Consider the following 27,375-nt stretch of genomic DNA (forward strand, 5'->3'; position numbering starts at 1 on the left):
CTCGCGCTCTCGCTCGCTCTCGGTCTCGCGCTCTCGCTCGCTCTCGGTCTCGCGCTCTCGGTCTCGCGCTCGCTCTCGGTCTCGCGCTCTCGCTCGCTCTCGGTCTCGCGCTCTCGCTCGCTCTCGGTCTCGCGCTCTCGCTCGCTCTCGGTCTCGCGCTCTCGCTCGCTCTCGGTCTCGCGCTCTCGCTCGCTCTCGGTCTCGCGCTCTCGCTCTCGCTCGGTCTCGCGCTCTCGCTCGGTCTCGCGCTCTCGCTCGGTCTCGCGCTCTCGCTCGGTCTCGCGCTCTCGCTCTCGCTCGGTCTCGCGCTCTCGCTCGCTCTCGGTCTCGCGCTCTCGCTCGCTCTCGGTCTCGCGCTCTCGCTCGCTCTCGGTCTCGCGCTCTCGCTCGCTCTCGGTCTCGCGCTCTCGCTCGCTCTCGGTCTCGCGCTCTCGCTCGCCCTCGGTCTCGCGCTCTCGCTCGGTCTCGCGCTCTCGCTCGGTCTCGCGCTCTCGCTCGGTCTCGCGCTCTCGCTCTCGCTCGGTCTCGCGCTCTCGCTCTCGCTCGGTCTCGCGCTCTCGGTCTCGCTCGGTCTCGCGCTCTCGGTCTCGGTCTCGCGCTCGCTCTCGGTCTCGCGCTCGCTCTCGGTCTCGCGCTCGCTCTCGGTCTCGCGCTCGCTCTCGGTCTCGCGCTCGCTCTCGGTCTCGGTCTCGCGCTCGCTCTCGGTCTCGCGCTCGCTCTCGGTCTCGCGCTCGCTCTCGGTCTCGCGCTCTCGCTCTCGGTCTCGCGCTCTCGCTCGCTCTCGGTCTCGCGCTCTCGCTCGCTCTCGGTCTCGCGCTCTCGCTCGCTCTCGGTCTCGCGCTCTCGCTCGCTCTCGGTCTCGCGCTCTCGCTCGCTCTCGGTCTCGCGCTCTCGCTCGCTCTCGGTCTCGCGCTCTCGCTCGCTCTCGGTCTCGCGCTCTCGCTCGCTCTCGCTCGCTCTCGGTCTCGCGCTCTCGCTCGCTCTCGGTCTCGCGCTCTCGCTCGCTCTCGGTCTCGCGCTCTCGCTCGCCCTCGGTCTCGCGCTCTCGCTCGCCCTCGGTCTCGCGCTCTCGCTCGCGCTCGGTCTCGCGCTCTCGCTCGCGCTCGGTCTCGCGCTCTCGCTCGCGCTCGCGCTCGGTCTCGCGCTCGCGCTCGGTCTCGCGCTCGCGCTCGCGCTCGGTCTCGCGCTCGCGCTCGCGCTCGGTCTCGCGCTCGCGCTCGCTCTCGGTCTCGCGCTCTCGCTCGCTCTCGGTCTCGCGCTCTCGCTCGCTCTCGGTCTCGCGCTCTCGCTCGCTCTCGGTCTCGCGCTCTCGCTCGCTCTCGGTCTCGCGCTCTCGCTCGCTCTCGGTCTCGCGCTCTCGCTCGCTCTCGGTCTCGCGCTCTCGCTCGCTCTCGGTCTCGCGCTCTCGCGCTCTCGCTCGCTCTCGGTCTCGCGCTCTCGCTCGCTCTCGGTCTCGCGCTCTCGCTCGCTCTCGGTCTCGCGCTCTCGCTCGCTCTCGGTCTCGCGCTCTCGCTCGCTCTCGGTCTCGCGCTCTCGCTCGCTCTCGGTCTCGCGCTCTCGCTCGCTCTCGGTCTCGCGCTCTCGCTCGCTCTCGGTCTCGCGCTCTCGCTCGCTCTCGGTCTCGCGCTCTCGCTCGCTCTCGGTCTCGCGCTCTCGCTCGCTCTCGGTCTCGCGCTCTCGCTCGCTCTCGGTCTCGCGCTCTCGCTCGCTCTCGGTCTCGCGCTCTCGCTCGCTCTCGGTCTCTCGTGTATGGAGGGAGGGACAGCAGCCCTGATTGACAGGGAGATTGAGAAGATGGACACCAAGCTTGGTTTGAAGGGTGTGGTTTTTCGGTGGGTGGAGGGGGGGGACTCCGAGGGTAGTGAGGAGCCGCTGGTGGTGACAGGGAAATGAAATCGGATTGTGGGAAAGGCCAGGCCCTGGATTCAGTGTCAGTGACTGTGGAATTCTGTTTAACTGTGCAGGATGTGAGCTGTAATGAGATCCAGATCCTGCCATCGCAGATTGGGAATCTGGAATCACTGCGAGATCTCAACGTGCGCCGGAATCAGTTGGTCACTCTCCCAGAAGGTGAGTATCCGATTCGGGATTTACCCCTCTTTCCCCTGAGATAACAAAAGCATCAAACTCTCAAAGAACAAGAGGGCCCAGATTTCAAGTGATTTGCAAAAGGAACCAATGAGACATGAGAAAAAACTTATTCTCACAGCGAGTGGTCGGGTCTGGAATGTGCTGCCTGGAGGTGTGGGGGAGGCAGGTTCGATTGAGGCATTCCAGGGGGCATTAGATGATTATTTGAATAGAAACAATGTGCAGGGATAGGGGGAAAAGGCAGGACAATGGCACTAGGTCATAATGCTCATTTGGAGAGCTGGGAGAGACACGATGGGTTGAATGGCCCCCTCCTGTACCGTTAAGATTCTGTGATTAAAGCCAGCTCTCCGTCACAGACCCTGGCACCTGCTGCTGATCTGAAATGAGGCAGTCTTTCATTTCCATAGCGCCTTTCACAGCCAATGAAGTTCTTCTTTGTTCAATGTTGTAGCAACCACATGGCGCACAGGGGACAGTGCGGCACTCCCTCAGCGCTGACCCACCAACAGTGCAGCACACCCTTAGCGCTGACCCTCCGACAGTGCGGCACTCCCTCAGTACTGACCCTCCGACAGTGCGGCACTCCCTCAGTACTGACCCTCTGACAGTGCGGCGCTCCCTCAGTACTGACCCTCTGACAGTGCAGCATTCCCTCAGTACTGACCCTCTGACAGTGCAGCACTCCCTCAGTACTGACCCTCTGACAGTGCAGCACTCCCTCAGTACTGACCCTCTGACAGTGCAGCACTCCCTCAGTACTGACCCTCTGACAGTGCAGCACTCCCTCAGTACTGACCCTCTGACAGTGCAGCAGTCCCTCAGTACTGACCCTCTGACAGTGCAGCACTCCCTCAGTACTGACCCTCTGACAGTGCAGCACTCCATCAGTACTGACCCTCTGACAGTGCAGCACTCCCTCAGTACTGACCCTCCGACAGTGCGGCACTCCCTCAGTACTGACCCTATGGCAGTGCGGCACTCCCTCAGTACTGACCCTCTGACAGTGCCTCACTCCCTCAGTACTGACCCTCTGACAGTGCGGCACTCCCTCAGTACTGACCCTCCGACAGTGCCTCACTCCCTCAGTACTGACCCTCCGACAGTGCGGCACTCCCTCAGTGCTGACCCTCCGACAGTGCGGCACTCCCTCAGTGCTGACCCTCCGACAGTGCGGCACTCCCTCAGTGCTGACCCTCCGACAGTGCGGCACTCCCTCAGTGCTGACCCTCCGACAGTGCGGCACTCCCTCAGTACTGACCCTCCGACAGTGCGGCACTCCCTCAGTACTGACCCTCCGACAGTGCGGCACTCCCTCAGTACTGACCCTCCGACAGTGCGGCACTCCCTCACGTACTGACCCTCCGACAGTGCGGCACTCCCTCAGTACTGACCCTCCGACAGTGCGGCACTCCCTCAGTACTGACCCTCCGACAGTGCGGCACTCCCTCAGTACTGACCCTCCGACAGTGCGGCACTCCCTCAGTACTGACCCTCCGACAGTGCGGCACTCCCTCAGTACTGACCCTCCGACAGTGCGGCACTCCCTCAGTACTGACCCTCCGACAGTGCGGCACTCCCTCACTACTGACCCTCCGACAGTGCGGCACTCCCTCACTACTGACCCTCCGACAGTGCGGCACTCCCTCAGTACTGACCCTCCGACAGTGCGGCACTCCCTCAGTACTGACCCTCCGACAGTGCGGCACTCCCTCAGTACTGACCCTCCGACAGTGCGGCACTCCCTCACTACTGACCCTCCGACAGTGCGGCACTCCCTCACTACTGACCCTCCGACAGTGCGGCACTCCCTCACTACTGACCCTCCGACAGTGCGGCACTCCCTCACTACTGACCCTCCGACAGTGCGGCACTCCCTCACTACTGACCCTCCGACAGTGCGGCACTCCCTCACTACTGACCCTCCGACAGTGCGGCACTCCCTCACTACTGACCCTCCGACAGTGCGGCACTCCCTCACTACTGACCCTCCGACAGTGCGGCACTCCCTCACTACTGACCCTCCGACAGTGCGGCACTCCCTCACTACTGACCCTCCGACAGTGCGGCACTCCCTCACTACTGACCCTCCGACAGTGCGGCACTCCCTCACTACTGACCCTCCGACAGTGCGGCACTCCCTCACTACTGACCCTCCGACAGTGCGGCACTCCCTCACTACTGACCCTCCGACAGTGCGGCACTCCCTCACTACTGACCCTCCGACAGTGCGGCACTCCCTCACTACTGACCCTCCGACAGTGCGGCACTCCCTCACTACTGACCCTCCGACAGTGCGGCACTCCCTCACTACTGACCCTCCGACAGTGCGGCACTCCCTCACTACTGACCCTCCGACAGTGCGGCACTCCCTCACTACTGACCCTCCGACAGTGCGGCACTCCCTCACTACTGACCCTCCGACAGTGCGGCACTCCCTCACTACTGACCCTCCGACAGTGCGGCACTCCCTCACTACTGACCCTCCGACAGTGCGGCACTCCCTCACTACTGACCCTCCGACAGTGCGGCACTCCCTCACTACTGACCCTCCGACAGTGCGGCACTCCCTCACTACTGACCCTCCGACAGTGCGGCACTCCCTCACTACTGACCCTCCGACAGTGCGGCACTCCCTCACTACTGACCCTCCGACAGTGCGGCACTCCCTCACTACTGACCCTCCGACAGTGCGGCACTCCCTCACTACTGACCCTCCGACAGTGCGGCACTCCCTCACTACTGACCCTCCGACAGTGCGGCACTCCCTCACTACTGACCCTCCGACAGTGCGGCACTCCCTCACTACTGACCCTCCGACAGTGCGGCACTCCCTCACTACTGACCCTCCGACAGTGCGGCACTCCCTCACTACTGACCCTCCGACAGTGCGGCACTCCCTCACTACTGACCCTCCGACAGTGCGGCACTCCCTCACTACTGACCCTCCGACAGTGCGGCACTCCCTCACTACTGACCCTCCGACAGTGCGGCACTCCCTCACTACTGACCCTCCGACAGTGCGGCACTCCCTCACTACTGACCCTCCGACAGTGCGGCACTCCCTCACTACTGACCCTCCGACAGTGCGGCACTCCCTCACTACTGACCCTCCGACAGTGCGGCACTCCCTCACTACTGACCCTCCGACAGTGCGGCACTCCCTCACTACTGACCCTCCGACAGTGCGGCACTCCCTCACTACTGACCCTCCGACAGTGCGGCACTCCCTCACTACTGACCCTCCGACAGTGCGGCACTCCCTCACTACTGACCCTCCGACAGTGCGGCACTCCCTCACTACTGACCCTCCGACAGTGCGGCACTCCCTCACTACTGACCCTCCGACAGTGCGGCACTCCCTCACTACTGACCCTCCGACAGTGCGGCACTCTCTCACTACTGACCCTCCGACAGTGCGGCACTCCCTCACTACTGACCCTCCGACAGTGCGGCACTCCCTCACTACTGACCCTCCGACAGTGCGGCACTCCCTCACTACTGACCCTCCGACAGTGCGGCACTCCCTCAGTGTGACAGCCTTCCTAGATTATGGATCCTGGTCTTTGATGTGGTAAGTGAAGCTACGACCTCCTGACTGAGTGCTGTAGGTATTATCCACTGAGTCATGCCTGGCACGAGCTAGCCGGACTGCTGCTCTCTTAACGGCTCTGGATACAGTGAGTGTTTACACTGGAGCTCAGTGTACCCTGGAGGGAGGTGTCGCCAAGCCCCCAGCTGCCAGTGACCCTGCACGTTAGCTGGTGCACAGTGCAATTCAGGGTAAGGATTGACAGTGCTGCCGTCACAGTTGAATAGCTTTCCCAGAGAGACTTCTGTCTTGAATTGGGAATGGGTTATCTCGCACCCTCTGATTTCCCAGAGTACTACCCTGCAACGCTGCTCGAGTTCAACAGACTGACTAACACGGACGCTGTCTCTTGCACCTTCCAGAAATTTCCGAGCTCCCGCTTGTTCGCCTCGACTTCTCCTGCAACAAGGTCACACGGATTCCCGTTTGCTACAGGCACCTCCGGCACCTCCAGAACATCCTACTGGACAACAACCCCTTACAATCCCCACCTGCACAGGTAAACACTGCGGAGCGTCACCCTGTCTCTAACCCCCTGCTGTACCTGTCCTGGGAGTGTTTGATGGGGACAGTATAGAGGGAGATTTACATTTTATTTCTTTCATTCACCCTGTTCTTTTCTTTAGATCTGCACCAAAGGGAAGATCCACATATTTAAATATTTGAACATCGAAGCCTGTAAAACCGTGCCTGATCTCTCAGATTTGGACAGGTCGATCAGACCACAGGGATTTAGTTCCTGGTGAGTAAAGACCACACAGGATCGGCTGCTTTTCAAAAGTTCTGAATATTGATCTAGAGGATCTAACTGACCCACATCTCGCAAAGCGGTCAGTCCAGTCCCCCTTAAAAAAGACTCTTCAACCTCCCTCACCTCTACCCTTCGACCTGTGACAGGCAATGAGCCTAGTGGTGTGGAGGAGGATGGGTGGTAGCGCTGTCTGTCTCTGGTTCCCAGGTCACAACATATATTCAAATGATTTCTCCAGCTCGCTGTACGGCCAAATATGTGCTTTACCTCTGCATCTCAGAATGACCATTCAATGCCCAAGTTTCTTCAATAAACAGCAAAATAATTAGTTTATTATAAAAAACAGAGTTGTCACGTAGAAAGGCAAAGCTTATTAACATAGAGTATGAAATATGAAAATATAATTACTCTTTCTAAATACCCTAACTGACTCTCTCTTTCTCTCTTTCTCTCTCACTCACACACACACACACACACACACACACACACACACACACACACACATCAAAAATAAAAACAAAATAAAGGAATTCTGCCCTAAGGTTATGGGTTCAAGGGAAAAGGATAGATGGTGGAGTCCTTGAAATGATATCCGGGTTTTATAGCTGGTCTCTCAGCGCTGGGCCGTGAAACAATCAATGACTCTTACACTACTTTTCAGGCAGACTTCAAGGAAAACTTGCAGTCAGTCAATTTCAGAGCGTAGAGTGGTTTTGGAAGAACTTCATTCACTCTTGGCTTTGGGACTGACTCTGGAGTGTCAGGAATGGGGTGTTCTTTATCCAAGCAGTTAGTTAATCCTGTTTCTCTCCAAAAGCAAAACTGAAACCAGCTTTACAAACACCATTTTCCAGGCACGGTTTTTTTCAAAGCCGTAAACCATCATGTGACTCTTATTTATTCATTCATGGGATGTGCGCTTCACTGGCTGGTCCCAGCGTTTATTGCCCATCCCTAATTGCCCCTTGAGAAGGTGGTGGTGAGCTGCCTTCTTGAACCGCTGCAGTCCATGTGGTGTAGGTACACCCACTGTGCTGTTAGGGAGGGAGTTCCAGGATTTTGACCCAGTGACAGTGAAGGAACGGCCGATATATTTCCAAGTCAGGATGGTGAGTGACTTGGAGGTGAACTTCCAGGTGGTGGTGTTCCCCATGTGTCTGCTGCCTTTGTCCTTCTAGATGGTAGAGGTTGTTGGTTTGGACGGTGCTGTCTAAGGAGCCTTGGTGAATTCCTGCAGTGCATCCTGTAGATGGTACACACACTGCTGCTACTGTGTGTCGGTGGTGGAGGGAGTGAATGTTTGTGGATGGGGTGCCAATCAAGTGAGCTGCTTTGTCCTGGATGGTGTCGAGCTTCTTGAGTGTTGTGGGAGCTGCACTCATCCAGGCAAGTGGGGAGTATTCCATCCCACTCCTGACTTGTGACAGATGGAGTGATAGATGTGATAGATGGTAGACAGTCATAGAATTTAACCCATTCAACACCCCTCCTCGAGCCTGTTTCACAGGAACAGGAGGAGGCCATTCAGCCCCTTGAGCCTGTTTCACAGGAACAGGAAGAGGCCATTCAGCCCCTCGAGCCTGTTACACAGGAACAGGAGGAGGCCATTCAGCCCCTCGAGCCTGTTACACAGGAACAGGAGGAGGCCATTCAGCCCCTCGAGCCTGTTACACAGGAACAGGAGGAGGCCATTCAGCCCCTCGAGCCTGTTACACAGGAACAGGAGGAGGCCATTCAGCCCCTCGAGCCTGTTACACAGGAACAGGAGGAGGCCATTCAGCCCCTCGAGCCTGTTACACAGGAACAGGAGGAGGCCATTCAGCCCCTTGAGCCTGTTCCACAATTCTGGTTGATCTAAGTTTTTACTCCATCTGCCCTCCTTGGTTCTGTAACCCTTAATCCCCTTACCCAACAAAAATCTAGCAATCTCAGATTTGAAATTTCTCATTGATTCACCACCCCCCTGCCCCAACAAACCCCAGCATCGATAGCATTTTGGGGGTGTCGGTGGGGGGAGAGTTCCAGATTCCCGCTCCCCTCTGTGTGATGCTTCCTGACATCTCCCCTGAACTGCCTGGCTCCAATTTGAAGGTTCACCCACCGCCCCCAACCGTGTTCTGGACCCTCCGCCATCAACCATAGGAAATAGTTTCTCTCTACCGACCCACTGAATTCTTCAATCTCCTTAAACCCCTCGATTAGATCACCTCCTTAATCTTCTACAGGCGAGAGAATACAGCCTGTCCTCACAATTTACCCCTTTTATCCCCGGTATCTCCCTGGTGAACCTGCGCTGTGCCCTATCCTTCCCAAGGCTGCGGGGGTCCAGAACTGAACTTTGCTTTATGTAACTGAATTTATCCTCCCCTCCTCTTTGTATTCCAGTTCCACTGAGATATGGGGAGACAGCGAGTGTCGTGGTGACATCACTAGACAGTAATCCAGAGGCCCAGGTTAACGCTCTGGGGACAGGGTTTCAAATCCCTCCACAGCCACTGGTGGAATTTAAAATTCGATTAATAAATCTGGAATGTGAAGCTAGTCTCAGTAATGGTGACCATGAAGCCATCATTGATTGTCATCAACTCCCATCTGGGTCACTAATGTCCCTTTCGGGAAGGAAATCTGCCCTTTTTACCCGGTCTGGCCCTACACATGACTCCAGACCCACAGCAGTGGGGTTGACTCTGAACTGCCCTCTGAACTGGCCGAGCGAGACACTCAGTTTGAGGGCAATTAGAGATGGGCAACAAATGCTGATCTTACCAGCGACACCCACATCCCACGAAAGAGTAAATCATAGATTCTTAGACGCTTACAGCACAGAAGGAGGCCATTCAGCCCATCGTGTCTGTGTCGGTCAACAAAGATCTGACCACATTAATCCCATTTTCCAGCCCCTGGCCCATAGCCTTGGGGGTTATGGCAACACAAGTGAATATCTAAATACTTCTTAAATGTTACAAGTGTTTCTGACTCAACCACCCTTTGAGGCAGTGAGTTCCAGATTCCCACCACCCTCAGGGTGAAAAAACTTCTCAACTCCCCTCTTATCCTTCTACCTCTTACCTTCAATCTAACCCCCCCTGGTTATTGACCCCTCTACTAATGGAAAAAGTGTCTTCCTATCTACCCTATCTATGCCCCTCATAATCTTATACACCTCTATCAGGTCCCCTCTCAACCTTCACTGCTCCAAGGAAAACAACCCCAGCCTATCCAATCTTCCCTCATAGATCAGGCCCTCCAGCCCAGACAGCATCCTGGTAAATCTCTTCTACACCCTCTCCAGCGCAATCACATCCTTCCTATAATGTGGTGACCAGAACTGCACGCAGTACTCCAGCTGTGGCCTCACCAGCGCAAATAAACCAAGGCCAATGTTCGAGCCGTCGTTAACATTGTTTTCATCCTAATGTAACCCTTGCGTTTGCAGTCTCTCTGATGAATTCTGTGGTAGCCGACAGCACAGTGGCCTGGACTCGGGATTTAACAGTGTGGACAGTGGCAGTAAACGCTGGTCAGGGAATGAGGTGAGTCTGGCCCAGGGTTGGGTGGGGGGGTTGGGGATGGGGGTGGGGGGGGCAGGTGGAGACAGGGAATGGGGATTCAAGCTCCACAGCAAACTGCTTGCCTGCTCACTCCCCACCCCAATTCCAATATGGCCCCAATCAGTATGGTAGTGAGGCACACAGGCCAGAGAGGGGGTGTTCCCCATTCTCTGTGCTGAGTGAGGGGATCGCAGGTGGGAGGCTTAGCAGGGGAGGGTTGGGGGTGAAGGCAGAAGTGGGGGGGTGGGGGGTATCACTACTTGTAGTGGGCGGGGAAGGGGTGATAGGAAAGGGATTGGGGCGCTCACCCAATATAAAGCGAGTCTCCGTGATGGTGACCATGAAACTATCATAGGTTGTTGTAAAATCCCATCTGGGTCACTAAGGTCCCTTTACAGGAGGAAATCTGCTGTCCTTACCCGCTCTGGCCCTACATGTTGACCAGCTCAGCGATCTCACAGGGCCAGGGGCCATGGTGGGGATGGGATGAGAGGGTGGGTTTCACTCCTAACACTGATTTCCCAGGGATGAGGGGGTGATGGTCGGGGGTTTTGCTGGGGGGGGGTGGGGGGGTGGTGGTGGTGGTGGGGGGTGGGGTTCACTGTCTGACCGATCTCACCGGGACCAGGAGGGGTATGTGCAGCCGGCTGTCTGCGTCCCCCGTGGGTTTGCTCCTTGTCTGATCTGGATTCCTGTCTGTCTTCAGTCCACAGATGAGTTCACAGACCTGTCCCTCCGCATGGTGGAAATATCCCGAGAGCAGAGACAGCTGAGAGAGGCTCGCCTGGCACCATCGGACAACAGTGCAACTGGTGAGGAGAAAGAGATCAGTCCGGCAACAAGATAGTTCTCTGTGTCACAGGCCGAATCGGAGGAGGCCTCTCAGACCAATGTACCTGTACTAGCCCCTTTGAAAGAGCTATCCCATCAGTCCTGCTCCCACTGCCGCCCCTCTCCACCCCCCATGATGCCCAGCAAAGTTTCCCCTTCAGGTATTTATCCAATTCCCTGTTGAAAGTTCCTGTTGAATCTGCTTCCACCGCCCTTTCAGGCAGCGCCTTCCAGATCACAATAACTCGCTGTGTAAATAAACCGTCCCCTCTGGTTCTTTTCCCGATTCTCTTCAATCTGTGTCCCTCTGGTTACCAACCCTCCTGCCACTGGAAACAGTTTCTCCTGATTTCCTCTATCCAAACCCCTCATGATTTTGAACGTCTCAATTCAATCTCCCCCTTAACCTTCTCTGCTCTGAGGAGAACAATCCCAGCTTCTCCAGTCTCTCCACATGAACTGAACTCCCTCAGCCCTGGGAACATTCTAGTAAATCTCCCTCCGCACCCTCCCCAAGGCCTGGACATCCTTCCTAAAGGGCAGAGCCCAGAATTGGAGACAATCCTCAGGGTAGTGTCCTTGGCCCAACCATCTTCAGCTGCTTCATCAATGACCTTCCTTCCATCATAAGGTCAGAAATGGGGATGTTCGCTGATGATTGCACAATGTTCAGCACCATTCGCGACTCCTCAGATACTGAAGCAGTCCATGCCCAGATGCAGCAAGACCTGGACAATATCCAGACTTGGGCTGACAAGCGGCAAGTAACATTCACACCACACAAGTGTCAGGCAATGATCATCTCCAGCAAGATAGAATCTAACCATCGCCCCTTGATGTTCAATGCCATTAACATTACTAAATCCCCCACTATCATCCTGGGGGTTACCACTGACCAAAAACTGAACTGGACCAGCCATATAAATACTGTGGCTTCAAGAGCAGGTCAGAGGCTGGGAATCCTGCAGTGAGTAACTCACCTCCTGACTCCCCAAAGCCTGTCCACCATCTACAAGGCACAAGTCAGGAGTGTGATGGAATAGTCCCCACTTGCCTGGATGATTACAGCTCCCACAACACTCAAGAAGCTCAACACCATCCAGGACAAAGCAGCCCCGCTTGATTGGCACCACATTCACAAACATTCACTCCCTCCACCACCGACACACAGTAGCAGCAGTGTGTGTACCATCTGCAAGATGCACTGCAGGAACTCACCAAGGCTCCTTAGACTGCACCTTCCAAACCCACGACCACTACCATCTAGAAGGACAAGGGCAGCAGACACATGGTGACACCACCACCTGGGAGTTCCCCTCCAAGTCACTCACCATCCTGACTTGGAAATATATCGGCCGTTCCTTCACTGTCACTGAGTCAAAATCCTGGAACTCCCTCCCTAACAGCACTGTGGGTGTACCTACACCACATGGACTGCAGCGGCTCAAGAAGGCAGCTCACCACCAGCTTCTCAAGGGGCAATTAGGGATGGGCAATAAATGTTGGCCCAGCCAGTGAAGCCCACATCCCCGTGAATGACTAAAAAACATGCTGGGCCATTACCAGTGATTTGATGCCCGGTGATTTGATAAAACCAAGGACCCGCCCGCTGCCATATTTCAAACAACCTTCTCAAGCTGCCCTGTCATCGACAATGACTTGTCTACAGTCCTTCGCAGGTCTGCAGTCCTTTAAGGTTATTCCGTTCAGTTTATACTCTCTCTCTCTCTCTCTCTCTCTCTCTCTCTCTCTCTATTCTTTCTACACAATGGAACCACTTCACCTTTCTCTGTGTTAAACTGTATGCGCCATGTGTCTGCCCATTTCACTAGGTCTGTCTGTGTCCCCCTGTTACCTTTCTCGTTGTTTGAGTTTTGCACCAATGGCAAACTGAAACAATGCTCTTCCTACCCAAGTACCGTTGGTTAATATAAGCGTCCCTAATACTGACTTGTAGGGATCTCACTGTGTACCTCCAATCGGTAAAACAACCATTCCCCTCTCTCTGCTTACTGTCTCTAGGTCAGTTTTGTATCGAAGAAGCTACTGCCCCTTCTACTCCACAGAGTTTGGTTTTTGTAACAAGTCTATGATCTGGTACTTTATCAAACATCTTTCGAAAAATCTGTATACACAACATCCATCACGTTACTCTCACCCACCCACTCGGTTACTTGATCCACAGTCTGGGTTCATCCCCACAGATGCAGGGACCCCCCCCCCACAGATGCAGGGACCCCCCCCCCACAGATACAGGGACCCCCCCCCCCCAACAGATACAGGGACCCCCGCCCCCCGGTCCTGCTTCTCCCAATGCAGGGGTTCAGGGCCCTCGCAGGGTTTGTTGGGTGTGTGTGTGTGATGGGCTGCGACACTAATGGACTCTCTGCCCTGGTTGTAGTGGATCAAGATCTGGAGCAGATTGATTTTATCGACAGCAGTGTGAACGGTGAGGAGGAGGAGGACGTGAAGTCGGAGACGGACACATCTGTTCCCAGCAAGTGCCCTCGCGCACACCACTCGCTGGAGGTAAACTCACAGCAAGAAACTGCTCGGGGAACCGGGCACGTGGGTGAGGGTATCTCCGAGAGGAGAGAGAGCTTCCCTATCACCAGCTCGGGGCATCCAAAAGCACCTCACTGAGCCAATGAAGTATGTTTTTCCAAAGTGTAGTCACTGTTGTAATGCAGGAAATGCAGCAGCCAAAATGTGCACAGCAAGATCCCACGAACAGAAATGTGATTATGACCCAGGTAATCTGGTTTAATGATGTTCGATGAGGGATAAATATTGAGCAAAGCTCGAGAAGAACTATCCGCTGCCCCTTGTTCTTCAAATCAGTGATCAATGGATCTTTTAAAACCACAAAGGTGACCTCTGTCTAATGTCTAATAGCATCTCTGACAGTGCGGCACTCCCTCAGTACTGACCCTCTGACAGTGCAGCACTCCCTCAGTACTGATCATCCAACAGTGCAGCACTCCCTCAGTACTGACCCTCTGACAGTGCGGCACTCCCTCAGTACTGACCCTCCGACGCTGCGACACTCCCTCAGCACTGACCCTCTGACAGTGCAGCACTCCCTCAGTACTGACCCTCTGACAGTGCGGCAATCCCTCAGTACTGACCCTCTGACAGTGCAGCACTCTCTCAGCACTGACCCTCCGACAGTGCGGCACTCCCTCAGCACTGACCCTCCGACAGTGCGGCACTCCCTCAGCACTGACCCTCCGACAGTGCGGCACTCCCTCAGCACTGACCCTCCGACAGTGCGGCACTCCCTCAGCACTGACCCTCCGACAGTGCGGCACTCCCTCAGCACTGACCCTCCGACAGTGCGGCACTCCCTCAGCACTGACCCTCCGACAGTGCGGCACTCCCTCAGCACTGACCCTCCGACAGTGCGACACTCCCTCAGCACTGACCCTCCGACAGTGCGGCACTCCCTCAGCACTGACCCTCCGACAGTGCGGCACTCCCTCAGCACTGACCCTCCGACAGTGCGGCACTCCCACAGCACTGACCCTCCGACAGCGCGGCACTCCCTCAGCACTGACCCTCCGACAGCGCGGCACTCCCTCAGCACTGACCCTCCGACAGCGCGGCACTCCCTCAGCACTGACCCTCCGACAGCGCGGCACTCCCTCAGCACTGACCCTCCGACAGTGCGGCACTCCCTCAGCACTGACCCTCCGACAGTGCGGCGCTCCCTCAGCACTGACCCTCCGACAGTGCAGCACTCCCTCAGTACTGACCCTCCGACAGCGCGGCGCTCCCTCAGCACTGACCCTCCGACAGTGCAGCACTCCCTCAGTAATACACTTGCAGTATTGACCTGGGTTTTTTGCTGAAATCTCTGGAGTGGCGCTTACACCCACCTGACGCATCTGACAAAGATACAGGAACCTGCCCTCCCACAGTAGCTGAACTTGATGTCCCTCGAGATTGCTCCCTCAGTATCCATCCCTCGCCTGCCTGATGTTGGTTTTACCATGGCTCTGTGTCTGAATCAGAATCTATTGAGTTATTTTTTTTCTCTGCCTGTGGCTGAAATCCTGCTGGTTTTCTCCCTTCAGGATAGCAAACGGAAGAAGAGCTGGTCCGAGAAGAGCAGCCTTACCGACAGGCTTCCTCACAATGGGTGAGTCTGGGGGAAGTGGATGGGGAATAGGAACAGGAGGAGGCCATTCAGCCCCTCGAGCCTGTCCCAGCAGTCAGTGAGATCACGGCTGATCTGTATCTTAACTCCATCTACCCGCCTGGGTTCCATAACCCTTAACCCCGCACCCCCCACCCTTACCCAACAAAAATCTGTCCGTCTCAGTTTTAAATTTTACAATTAACCTCCAACCTCAACAGTTTTTGCCGGGGGGGGCGGCGGGAGAGAGAGTTCCAGTTCCCACTCCCCTCCGTGCGACGAAGGGCATCCTGACATCACCCCTGAGTGTCCAGGCTCCAATTGGAACATTCTGCCCCCTTGTACCGGAGACCCACCCCACAGAGGAATTCCTCCCCCCCCTCTATCTCTCAGTCGTAGAATCTGACAGCAGATCGAGGCCTTTCAGCCCCTCCTGCTTGTGCTGGCTCTTTTCAAGGAGCTGTGTCCATCAGTCTTTCCTTCCTTCTGTTTCCCACGGCTCTCCCAATGAGTTCTCAGGAAATCCCCCTTGTTTCTGTCACATGCAGAGTGTATGTGTTCTCGAGCTGCCCGGGATCAGTGCGTTTTGTCTGTGAGGTGTTCGTCTTTTCTTATCCTCAGAGCGATTGTCCCGATTTAACTCATTCCAGCAGCAAGTTTTATTTGTGAGTTTTAAAATAAGCTTATTTCTTATAACACGTTTATTGCCCATCCCTAATTGCCCCTTGAGAAGGTGGTGGTGAGCTGCCTTCTTGAGCTGCTGCAGTCCCTGTGGTGTAGGTACACCCACAGCACTGTTAGGGAGGGAGTTCCAGGATTTTGACCCAGCGACAGTGAAGGAACGGCCGATATATTTCCAAGTCAGGATGGTGTGTGGCTTGGAGGGGAACTTCCAGGTGGTGGTGTTCCCCATGTGTCTGCTGCCCTTGTCTTTCTAGATAGTTGTGATTGTGGGTTTGGGAGGTGCTGTCTAAGGAACCTTGGTGAGTTCCTGCAGTGCATCTTGTAGATGGTACACACACTGCTGCTACTGTGTGTCAGTGGTGGAGGGAGTGAATGTTTGTGGATGGGGTGCCAATCAAGCGGGGCTGCTTTGTCCTGGATGGTGTTGAGCTTCTTGAGCGTTGTGGGAGCTGCACTCATCCAGGCAAGTGGAGAGTATTCCATCACACTCCTGATTTGTGTCTTGTAGATGGTGAACAGGCTTCGGGGAGTCAGGAGGTGAGTGACTCTCCACAGGATTCCCAGCCTTTGACTTTATATGGCTGGTCCAGTTCAATTTCTGGTCAATGGTAACACCCAGAATGTTGATAGTGGGGGATTCAGTGATGGTAACGCCATTGAACATCAAAGAGTGATGGTTAGATTCTCTCCTGTTGGAGATGGTCATTGCCTGACACTTGTGTGGTATGAATGTTACTTGCCACTTGTCAACTCCTGCAATGCTGTCCTGGAGATGAGATGACTGACCTCCAGCAACCACAACCATCTTCCTTTGTGCTGGGTATGACTCCAACCAGTGGAGAGTTTTCCCCCGATCCCCATGAACTCCAGTGTTGCTAGGGCTCCTTGATGCCACACTCGGTCAAATGCTGCCTTGGTGTCAAGGGCAGTCACTCTCACCTCATCTCGGGAGTTCAGCTCTTTTGTCCATGTTTGAACCAAGGCTGTAATGAGGTCAGGAGTTGAGTGGCCCTGGTGGAACCCAAACTGAGCGTCAGTGAGCAGGTTACTGCTAAGCAAGTGCCGCTTGATAGCACTGTTGATGACCCCTATCATTACTTTACTGATGATGGAGAGTAGACTGATGGGGCGGTAATTGGCCGGGTTGGATTTGTCCTGCTTTTTGTGTACAGGACATACCTGGGCAATTTTCCACATAGCCGGGTAGATGTCAGTGTTGTAGCTGTACTGGAACAGCTTGGCTAGGGATGCGGCAAGTTCTGGAGCACAAGTCTTCAGTACTATTGGTGGAATATTGTCAGGGCCCATAGCCTTTGCAGTATCCAGTGCCTTTCTTGATATCACGTGCAGTGAATCGAATTGGCTGAAGACTGACATCTTTGATGCTGGGGACCTCCAGAGGAGGCCGAGATGGATCATTCACTCGGCACTTCTGGCTGAAGATTGTAGCAAATGCTTCAGCCTTATCTTTTGCACTGATGTGCTGGGCTCCTCCATCATTGAGGATGGGGATATTTGTGGAGCCTCCTCCTCTAGTGAGTTGTTTAACTGTCCATCACCATTCACAACTGGATGTGGTAGGACTGCAGAGCTTAGATCTGAACCGTTGGTTGTGGGATCGTTTAGCTCTATCACTTGCTGCTATTGCTGTTTGGCGTGCAAGTAGTCCTGTGTTGTAGCTTCACCAGGTTGACACCTCATTTTTAGGTATACCTGGTACTGCTCCTGGCATACCCTCCTGCACTCTTCATTGAACCAGGGTTGATCCCCTGGCTTGATGGTAATGGTAGAGTGGGGGATATGCTGGGCCATGAAGTTACAGATTGTGTTCGAGTACAATTCTGCTGCTGCTGATGGCCCACAGCACTTCATGGATGCCCAGTCTTGAGTTGCTCGATCTGTTCGAAATCTATCTCAGGACAACTCCCTCCTGACTGTATACCACTGTGTCCTCACCTCTGCTGGTTCTGTCCTGCCGGTGGGTCAGGACATACCCGGTGATGGTGGTGTCTGGGACATTTTCTGTAAGGTATGATTCTGTGAGAATGACTATGTCAGGCTGTTGCTTGACCAGTCTGTGAGACAGCTCTCCCAATTTTGGCACAACCCCCAGATGTTAGTCAGGAGGACTCTGCAGGGTGGACAGGGCTGAGTTTGCCGTTGTTGTTTCCGGCGCCAGGGTCAATGCCAGATTCCTTTTTGAAGTTTTTTAGCAGTTTGATACAACTGAATGTCTTGTTCGGCCAGTTCAGAGGGCAATTAAGAGTCAACCACATTGCTGTGGGTCTGGAGTCACATGTAGGCCAGACCGAGTAAGAATGGCAGATTTCCTTCCCTAAAGGGCGTTAGTGAACCAGATGGGTTTTTACAACAATCGACATTTGATTCACGGTCATCATTAGACTTTCAAGTTCCACCATCTGCTGTGGTGGGATTCAATCCCAGGTCCCCAGACCATTACCCTGGATTACTGGCCCAGCTACAATACCACTATGCCCTTACCTCCCCTCAATACAACGAAGGGTCGATGAAGTCATTTTACATTTCCTCTCACACACATTGAGTTTCGATGTTTTGTTTGTCCATGGTGAAACAGAGAGACAAGTTGGCTGGAATGCTATTCCTCTTTCTGTTGAAGGCCCATCCTTAAACAAAGGGATGTGTGAATTCCCCGAACGGTCCATCCTTAAAGGGATGTGTGAATTCCCCGGATGGTCCATCCTTAAACAAAGGGATGTGTGAATTCCCCGGACGGTCCATCCTTCAACAAAGGGATGTGTGAATTCCCCGGACGGTCCATCCTTAAACAAAGGGATGTGTGAATTCCCCGGATGGTCCATCCTTAAACAAAGGGATGTGTGAATTCCCCGGATGGCCCATCCTTAAACAAAGGGCTGTGTGAATTCTCCAACTGCCTCTGTTTGTTGATGTTTAATTCAGTGTTTGCTTGAGCCTCAGGATTGTTTAGCTCAGGATTCCATAAGTCAATGGTTTTCACTGGCCGTTTTAATGGGCTGTTTGCTTGTGCTCAAAGTTTTAAAACATTGTCTGAAACTTCATAATGTACCGGAGTGTGACCTCTCGAATAGGTTTTTGTCTCTGGGGTATTGAATGCTTGGAGTCTGGACTCTGACTGGGTGGTGGTCCTTCCTCTGTCACATCTCCAGGCTGAAGGCTGCAACACTGGGGAGAGCTGAACTATTTTGTGTGTCTGTCCTTGACTGCAGGACGAGTGGACAGGTGTCTCCGGGGAAAGAGGAGGGACATCGGGAGGGTGAGGAAAGGAGGCGGCCTGAGACGCTGCAGATCTGGCAAGAGAGAGAGAAGCAGCAGCAGAGTCAGAGCACACAGAGACGTGAAAGGTGGGCGTGGTTAATACACCCAAACGGTCTTTCATCCATCCCGGCCCCCCCCTCTCTCCCTCCTGCCAATCTTTCCATCCTTCACACACTCTCCCCCACAAACCGCCCCCTCCCCCACACACGCCTCTCTCCGTGTCGAAGTCCCGACTCACTAACACATTCCCTCCCAGGGCCTCTGCTTTTCCCTCAGCCTCGGAGTTAATACTGACCAAGTTACCTCCTCTCCTTACCTGCTCTGCCCAGATTCAACGCTCCCTGTAACAAAAAAATCACAGCATCATACAGCCAGGAAAAGGCCGATCAGCCCACCATGGCAGTGCTAGCTCTTTGAGAGAGCTATCAAATTAGTCCCCCGCTCCCCTGTTCTTTCCCTGGAACCCTGCAAACTTTTCCCCTTCAGGTATTTATCCAATTCCCTGTTGAAAGTTCCTGTTGAATCTGCTTCCACCGCCCTTTCAGGCTGCGCCTTCCAGATCACAATAACTCGCTGTGTAAATAAACCGTCCCCTCTGGTTCTTTTCCCGATTCTCTTCAATCTGTGTCCCTCTGGTTACCAACCCTCCTGCCACTGGAAACAGTTTCTCCTGATTTACTCTATCCAAACCCCCTCATGATTTTGAACATCTCCATTCAATCTCCCCCTTAACCTTCTCTGCTCTGAGGAGAACAATCCCAGCTTCTCCAGTCTCTCCACATGAACTGAACTCCCTCAGCCCTGGGAACATTCTAGTATATCTCCCTCCGCACCCTCCCTAAGACCTCCACATCTTTCAGAGTTGGACACAATCCTCCACCTGGGGACTAACCTTGTATGCACGTGGGGGTGGGTGGGTGTCTTAGTCCCAGTCTCAGACTGGGAGGCCTTCCTTATCCCCTAGGGGGTCTCCTGTGTGGGGATGTTGGGTGGGGTGTGTAGCGATGAGTAACTTGTGTGTTGTCTCCGCAGGGTAATCAGTGTCAGTTCAATGATTAGGGGCACAGCATTCAGTCTCCAGACACAGAGCTCACTGAGTGACCTGAACAGCAAATCAGTGTCTGGGTAAGTGTCTGAGTTCAGGAACACGGTCTGAATGAAAGTGAGAAATCTGGAGCTGTCAGGATCTCACTGTGGCTCTTACTTTGATTTAATTTGCTTTAATTATACAAATTTTTTTTAACCTGGCCTCGATGTAACTTTATTTCCCTTTTGCTTGTTTTTCTTACTTAAATGTAAGTAGCCCCTTTTTTAAAAAGAATGTGTTTTTCTAATTCTCAGCTACTTGATGAGACTCTCAAACAGCAACTTCTGTCCAACCAATAAACTTATGTTTCTCCTGGAGAGTTAGGTGCTCAGTGCTGCTGACTGCCTATCCCAGAGTCCTCCTCTCACACTCTCCTCTAGGTGCTGCTGACTGTCTGTCCCAGGGTCCTCCTCTCGCTCTCTCGTCTAGGTGCTGCTGACTGTCTGTCCCAGGGTCCTCCTCTCACACTCTCCTCTAGGTGCTGCTGACTGTCCCAGGGTCCTCCTCTCACACTCTCCTCTAGGTGCTGCTGACTGTCCCAGGGTCCTCCTCTCACACTCTCCTCTAGGTGCTGCTGACTGTCCCAGGGCCCTCCTCTCACACTCTCCTCTAGGTGCTGCTGACTGTCTGTCCCAGGGTCCTCCTCTCACACTCTCCTCTAGGTGCTGCTGACTGTCTGTCCCAGGGTCCTCCTCTCACACTCTCCTCTAGGTGCTGCTGACTGACTGTCCCAGGGTCCTCCTCTCACACTCTCCTCTAGGTGCTGCTGACTGTCCCAGGGTCCTCCTCTCACACTCTCCTCTAGGTGCTGCTGACTGTCCCAGGGTCCTCCTCTCACACTCTCCTCTAGGTGCTGCTGACTGTCTGTCCCAGGGTCCACCTCTCACACTCTCCTCTAGGTGCTGCTGACTCTGTCCCAGGGTCCTCCTCTCCTCTAGGTGCTGCTGACTGTCCCAGGGTCCTCCTCTCACACTCTCCTCTAGGTGCTGCTGACTGTCCCAGGGTCCTCCTCTCACTCTCTCCTCTAGGTGCTGCTGACTGTCCCAGGGTCCTCCTCTCACTCTCTCCTCTAGGTGCTGCTGACTGACTGTCCCAGGGTCCTCCTCTCACACTCTCCTCTAGGTGCTGCTGACTGTCCCAGGGTCCTCCTCTCACTCTCTCCTCTAGGTGCTGCTGACTGTCCCAGGGTCCTCCTCTCACTCTCTCCTCTAGGTGCTGCTGACTGACTGTCCCAGGGTCCTCCTCTCACACTCTCCTCTAGGTGCTGCTGACTGTCCCAGGGTCCTCCTCTCACTCTCTCCTCTAGGTGCTGCTGACTGTCCCAGGGTCCTCCTCTCACTCTCTCCTCTAGGTGCTGCTGACTGACTGTCCCAGGGTCCTCCTCTCACACTCTCCTCTAGGTGCTGCTGACTGTCCCAGGGCCCTCCTCTCACACTCTCCTCTAGGTGCTGCTGACTGTCCCAGGGCCCTCCTCTCACACTTTCCTCTAGGTGCTGCTGACTGTCCCAGGGTCCTCCTCTCACACTCTCCTCTAGGTGCTGCTGACTGTCCCAGGGTCCTCCTCTCACACTCTCCTCTAGGTGCTGCTGACTGTCCCAGGGTCCTCCTCTCACTCTCTCCTCTAGGTGCTGCTGACTGTCCCAGGGTCCTCCTCTCACTCTCTCCTCTAGGTGCTGCTGACTGACTGTCCCAGGGTCCTCCTCTCACACTCTCCTCCAGGTGCTGCTGACTGTCCCAGGGTCCTCCTCTCACACTCTCCTCTAGGTGCTGCTGACTGTCCCAGGGTCCTCCTCTCACTCTCTCCTCTAGGTGCTGCTGACTGTCCCAGGGTCCTCCTCTCACTCTCTCCTCTAGGTGCTGCTGACTGACTGTCCCAGGGTCCTCCTCTCACACTCTCCTCTAGGTGCTGCTGACTGTCCCAGGGTCCTCCTCTCACTCTCTCCTCTAGGTGCTGCTGACTGTCCCAGGGTCCTCCTCTCACTCTCTCCTCTAGGTGCTGCTGACTGACTGTCCCAGGGTCCTCCTCTCACACTCTCCTCTAGGTGCTGCTGACTGTCCCAGGGTCCTCCTGTCACTCTCTCCTCCAGGTGCTGCTGACTGTCCCAGGGTCCTCCTCTCACTCTCTCCTCTAGGTGCTGCTGACTGACTGTCCCAGGGTCCTCCTCTCACACTCTCCTCTAGGTGCTGCTGACTGTCCCAGGGCCCTCCTCTCACACTCTCCTCTAGGTGCTGCTGACTGTCCCAGGGCCCTCCTCTCACACTTTCCTCTAGGTGCTGCTGACTGTCCCAGGGTCCTCCTCTCACACTCTCCTCTAGGTGCTGCTGACTGTCCCAGGGTCCTCCTCTCACACTCTCCTCTAGGTGCTGCTGACTGTCCCAGGGTCCTCCTCTCACTCTCTCCTCTAGGTGCTGCTGACTGTCCCAGGGTCCTCCTCTCACTCTCTCCTCTAGGTGCTGCTGACTGACTGTCCCAGGGTCCTCCTCTCACACTCTCCTCTCAGTGCTGCTGACTGTCCCAGGGTCCTCCTCTCACACTCTCCTCTAGGTGCTGCTGACTGTCTGTCCCAGGGCCCTCCTCTCACTCTCTCCTCTAGGTGCTGCTGACTGACTGTCCCAGGGTCCTCCTCTCACACTCTCCTCTCAGTGCTGCTGACTGTCCCAGGGTCCTCCTCTCACTCTCTCCTCTAGGTGCTGCTGACTGTCCCAGGGTCCTCCTCTCACTCTCTCCTCTAGGTGCTGCTGACTGTCCCAGGGTCCTCCTCTCACTCTCTCCTCTAGGTGCTGCTGACTGACTGTCCCAGGGTCCTCCTCTCACACTCTCCTCTAGGTGCTGCTGACTGTCCCAGGGTCCTCCTCTCACTCTCTCCTCTAGGTGCTGCTGACTGTCCCAGGGTCCTCCTCTCACTCTCTCCTCTAGGTGCTGCTGACTGACTGTCCCAGGGTCCTCCTCTCACACTCTCCTCTAGGTGCTGCTGACTGTCCCAGGGTCCTCCTCTCACTCTCTCCTCTAGGTGCTGCTGACTGTCCCAGGGTCCTCCTGTCACTCTCTCCTCTAGGTGCTGCTGACTGACTGTCCCAGGGTCCACCTCTCACACTCTCCTCTAGGTGCTGCTGACTGTCCCAGGGCCCTCCTCTCACACTCTCCTCTAGGTGCTGCTGACTGTCCCAGGGCCCTCCTCTCACACTTTCCTCTAGGTGCTGCTGACTGTCCCAGGGTCCTCCTCTCACACTCTCCTCTAGGTGCTGCTGACTGTCCCAGGGTCCTCCTCTCACACTCTCCTCTAGGTGCTGCTGACTGTCCCAGGGTCCTCCTCTCACTCTCTCCTCTAGGTGCTGCTGACTGTCCCAGGGTCCTCCTCTCACTCTCTCCTCTAGGTGCTGCTGACTGTCCCAGGGTCCTCCTCTCACACTCTCCTCTAGGTGCTGCTGACTGACTGTCCCAGGGTCCTCCTCTCACACTCTCCTCTAGGTGCTGCTGACTGTCCCAGGGTCCTCCTCTCACACTCTCCTCTAGGTGCTGCTGACTGTCTGTCCCAGGGCCCTCCTCTCACACTCTCCTCTAGGTGCTGCTGACTGTCCCAGGGTCCTCCTCTCACACTCTCCTCTAGGTGCTGCGGACTGTCTGTCCCAGGGTCCTCCTCTCACACTCTCCTCTAGGTGCTGCTGACTGTCCCAGGGTCCTCCTCTCACACTCTCCTCTAGGTGCTGCTGACTGTCCCAGGGTCCTCCTCTCACACTCTCCTCTAGGTGCTGCTGACTGTCCCAGGGTCCTCCTCTCACACTCTCCTCTAGGTGCTGCTGACTCCCTGTCCCAGGGTCCTCCTCTCACACTCTCCTCTAGGTGCTGCTGACTCCCTGTCCCAGGGTCCTCCTCTCACACTCTCCTCTAGGTGCTGCTGACTGTCTGTCCCAGGATCCTCCTCTCACACTCTCCTCTAGGTGCTGCCGTCTGTCCCAGGGTCCTCCTCTCACACTCTCCTCTAGGTGCTGCTGACTGTCTGTCCCAGGATCCTCCTCTCACACTCTCCTCTAGGTGCTGCTGTCTGTCCCAGAGTCCTCCTCTCACACTCTCCTCCAGGTGCTGCTGACTGTCCCAGGGTCCTCCTCTCACTCTCTCCTCTAGGTGCTGCTGACTGCCTGTCCCAGGGTCCTCCTCTCACACTCTCCTCTAGGTGCTGCTGACTGACTGTCCCAAGGTCCTCCTCTCACACTCTCCTCTAGGTGCTGCTGACTGTCCCAGGGTCCTCCTCTCACTCTCTCCTCTAGGTGCTGCTGACTGCCTGTCCCAGGGTCCTCCTCTCACACTCTCCTCTAGGTGCTGCTGACTGACTGTCCCAGGGTCCTCCTCTCACACTCTCCTCTAGGTGCTGCCGACTGTCCCAGGGTCCTCCTCTCACACTCTCCTCTAGGTGCTGCTGACTCCCTGTCCCAGGGTCCTCCTCTCACACTCTCCTCTAGGTGCTGCTGACTGTCTGTCCCAGGATCCTCCTCTCACACTCTCGTCTACGTGCTGCTGTCTGTCCCAGGGTCCTCCTCTCACACTCTCCTCTAGGTGCTGCTGACTGTCTGTCCCAGGATCCTCCTCTCACACTCTCCTCTAGGTGCTGCTGTCTGTCCCAGAGTCCTCCTCTCACACTCTCCTCTAGGTGCTGCTGACTGTCCCAGGGTCCTCCTCTCACTCTCTCCTCTAGATGCTGCTGACTGACTGTCCCAGGGTCCTCCTCTCACTCTCCTCTAGGTGCTGCTGACTGACTGTCCCAGGGTCCTCCTCTCACTCTCTCCTCTAGGTGCTGCTGACTGTCCCAGGGTCCTCCTCTCACTCTCTCCTCTAGGTGCTGCTGACTGTCTGTCCCAGGGCCCTCCTCTCACACTCTCCTCTAGGTGCTGCTGACTGACTGTCCCAGGGTCCTCCTCTCACACTCTCCTCTAGGTGCTGCTGACTGTCTGTCCCAGGGTCCTCCTCTCACACTCTCCTCTAGGTGCTGCTGACTGTCCCAGGATCCTCCTCTCACACTCTCCTCTAGGTGCTGCTGACTGTCCCAGGGTCCTCCTCTCACTCTCCTCTAGGTGCTGCTGACTGACTGTCCCAGGGTCCTCCTCTCACACTCTCCTCTAGGTGCTGCTGACTGTCCCAGGGTCCTCCTCTCACTCTCTCCTCTAGGTGCTGCTGACTGCCTGTCCCAGGGTCCTCCTCTCACACTCTCCTCTAGGTGCTGCTGACTGACCCAGGGTCCTCCTCTCACACTCTCCTCTAGGTGCTGCTGACTGTCCCAGGGTCCTCCTCTCACACTCTCCTCTAGGTGCTGCTGACTCCCTGTCCCAGGGTCCTCCTCTCACACTCTCCTCTAGGTGCTGCTGACTGTCTGTCCCAGGGCCCTCCTCTCACACTCTCCTCTAGGTGCTGCTGACTGACTGTCCCAGGGTCCTCCTCTCACACTCTCCTCTAGGTGCTGCTGACTGTCTGTCCCAGGGTCCTCCTCTCACACTCTCCTCTAGGTGCTGCTGACTGTCCCAGGATCCTCCTCTCACACTCTCCTCTAGGTGCTGCTGACTGTCCCAGGGTCCTCCTCTCACACTCTCCTCTAGGTGCTGCTCACTGTCTGTCCCAGGGTCCTCCTCTCACACTCTCCTCTAGGTGCTGCTGACTGTCCCAGGGTCCTCCTCTCACACTCTCCTCTAGGTGCTGCTGACTGACCCAGGACCCTCCTCTCACACTCTCCTCTAGGTGCTGCTGACTGTCCCAGGGCCCTCCTCTCACACTCTCCTCTAGGTGCTGCTGACTGTCCCAGGGCCCTCCTCTCACACTCTCCTCTAGGTGCTGCTGACTGTCTGTCCCAGGGTCCTCCTCTCACACTCTCCTCTAGGTGCTGCTGTCTGTCCCAGAGTCCTCCTCTCACACTCTCCTCTAGGTGCTGCTGACTGTCCCAGGGTCCTCCTCTCACTCTCTCCTCTAGGTGCTGCTGCCTGCCTGTCCCAGGGTCCTCCTCTCACACTCTCCTCTAGGTGCTGCTGACTGACTGTCCCAGGGTCCTCCTCTCACACTCTCCTCTAGGTGCTGCTGACTCCCTGTCCCAGGGTCCTCCTCTCACACTCTCCTCTAGGTGCTGCTGACTGTCTGTCCCAGGATCCTCCTCTCACACTCTCCTCTAGGTGCTGCTGTCTGTCCCTGGGTCCTCCTCTCACACTCTCCTCTAGGTGCTGCTGACTGTCTGTCCCAGGATCCTCCTCTCACACTCTCCTCTAGGTGCTGCTGTCTGTCCCAGAGTCCTCCTCTCACACTCTCCTCTAGGTGCTGCTGACTGTCCCAGGGTCGTCCTCTCACTCTCTCCTCTAGGTGCTGCTGACTGACTGTCCCAGGGTCCTCCTCTCACACTCTCCTCTAGGTGCTGCTGACTGACTGTCCCAGGGTCCTCCTCTCACACTCTCCTCTAGGTGCTGCCGACTGTCCCAGGGTCCTCCTCTCACACTCTCCTCTAGGTGCTGCTGACTCCCTGTCCCAGGGTCCTCCTCTCACACTCTCCTCTAGGTGCTGCTGACTGTCTGTCCCAGGATCCTCCTCTCACACTCTCGTCTAGGTGCTGCTGTCTGTCCCAGGGTCCTCCTCTCACACTCTCCTCTAGGTGCTGCTGACTGTCTGTCCCAGGATCCTCCTCTCACACTCTCCTCTAGGTGCTGCTGTCTGTCCCAGAGTCCTCCTCTCACACTCTCCTCTAGGTGCTGCTGACTGTCCCAGGGTCCTCCTCTCACTCTCTCCTCTAGATGCTGCTGACTGACTGTCCCAGGGTCCTCCTCTCACACTCTCCTCTAGGTGCTGCTGACTGACTGTCCCAGGGTCCTCCTCTCACTCTCTGCTCTAGGTGCTGCTGACTGTCCCAGGGTCCTCCTCTCACTCTCTCCTCTAAGTGCTGCTGACTGTCTGTCCCAGGGCCCTCCTCTCACACTCTCCTCTAGGTGCTGCTGACTGACTGTCCCAGGGTCCTCCTCTCACACTCTCCTCTAGGTGCTGCTGACTGTCTGTCCCAGGGTCCTCCTCTCACACTCTCCTCTAGGTGCTGCTGACTGTCCCAGGATACTCCTCTCACACTCTCCTCTAGGTGCTGCTGACTGCCCCAGGGTCCTCCTCTCACTCTCTCCTCTAGATGCTGCTGACTGACTGTCCCAGGGTCCTCCTCTCACACTCTCCTCTAGGTGCTGCTGACTGTCCCAGGGTCCTCCTCTCACTCTCTCCTCTAGGTGCTGCTGACTGTCCCAGGGTCCTCCTCTCACACTCTCCTCTAGGTGCTGCTGACTGACCCAGGGTCCTCCTCTCACACTCTCCTCTAGGTGCTGCTGACTGTCCCAGGGTCCTCCTCTCACACTCTCCTCTAGGTGCTG

The 27,375-nt window shown here is 55.8% G+C and overlaps 1 protein-coding gene across 3 annotated transcripts in view; it reads left to right on the plus strand.

Moving 5' to 3' along the window:
* LOC121272314 (leucine-rich repeat and calponin homology domain-containing protein 4-like) overlaps window positions 1–27,375 on the plus strand; it is a 142,208-nt gene that overhangs the window by 56,705 nt on the left and 58,128 nt on the right. For 2 of the 3 annotated variants that reach the window (XM_041178919.1, XM_041178918.1), the window contains exons 4-12: window positions 1,965–2,070; window positions 6,046–6,182; window positions 6,310–6,425; window positions 9,871–9,967; window positions 10,692–10,797; window positions 13,218–13,345; window positions 14,893–14,957; window positions 18,866–19,000; window positions 19,947–20,039. In XM_041178919.1, the coding sequence (XP_041034853.1) occupies window positions 1,965–2,070; window positions 6,046–6,182; window positions 6,310–6,425; window positions 9,871–9,967; window positions 10,692–10,797; window positions 13,218–13,345; window positions 14,893–14,957; window positions 18,866–19,000; window positions 19,947–20,039 (983 nt within the window). The remainder of the gene's footprint in view (window positions 1–1,964; window positions 2,071–6,045; window positions 6,183–6,309; window positions 6,426–9,870; window positions 9,968–10,691; window positions 10,798–13,217; window positions 13,346–14,892; window positions 14,958–18,865; window positions 19,001–19,946; window positions 20,040–27,375) is intronic. The other variant, XM_041178920.1, reaches the window with a different exon arrangement.

This window comes from Carcharodon carcharias, chromosome 33, assembly GCF_017639515.1.
Source record: "Carcharodon carcharias isolate sCarCar2 chromosome 33, sCarCar2.pri, whole genome shotgun sequence".
NCBI classification, from domain to species: domain Eukaryota; kingdom Metazoa; phylum Chordata; class Chondrichthyes; order Lamniformes; family Lamnidae; genus Carcharodon; species Carcharodon carcharias.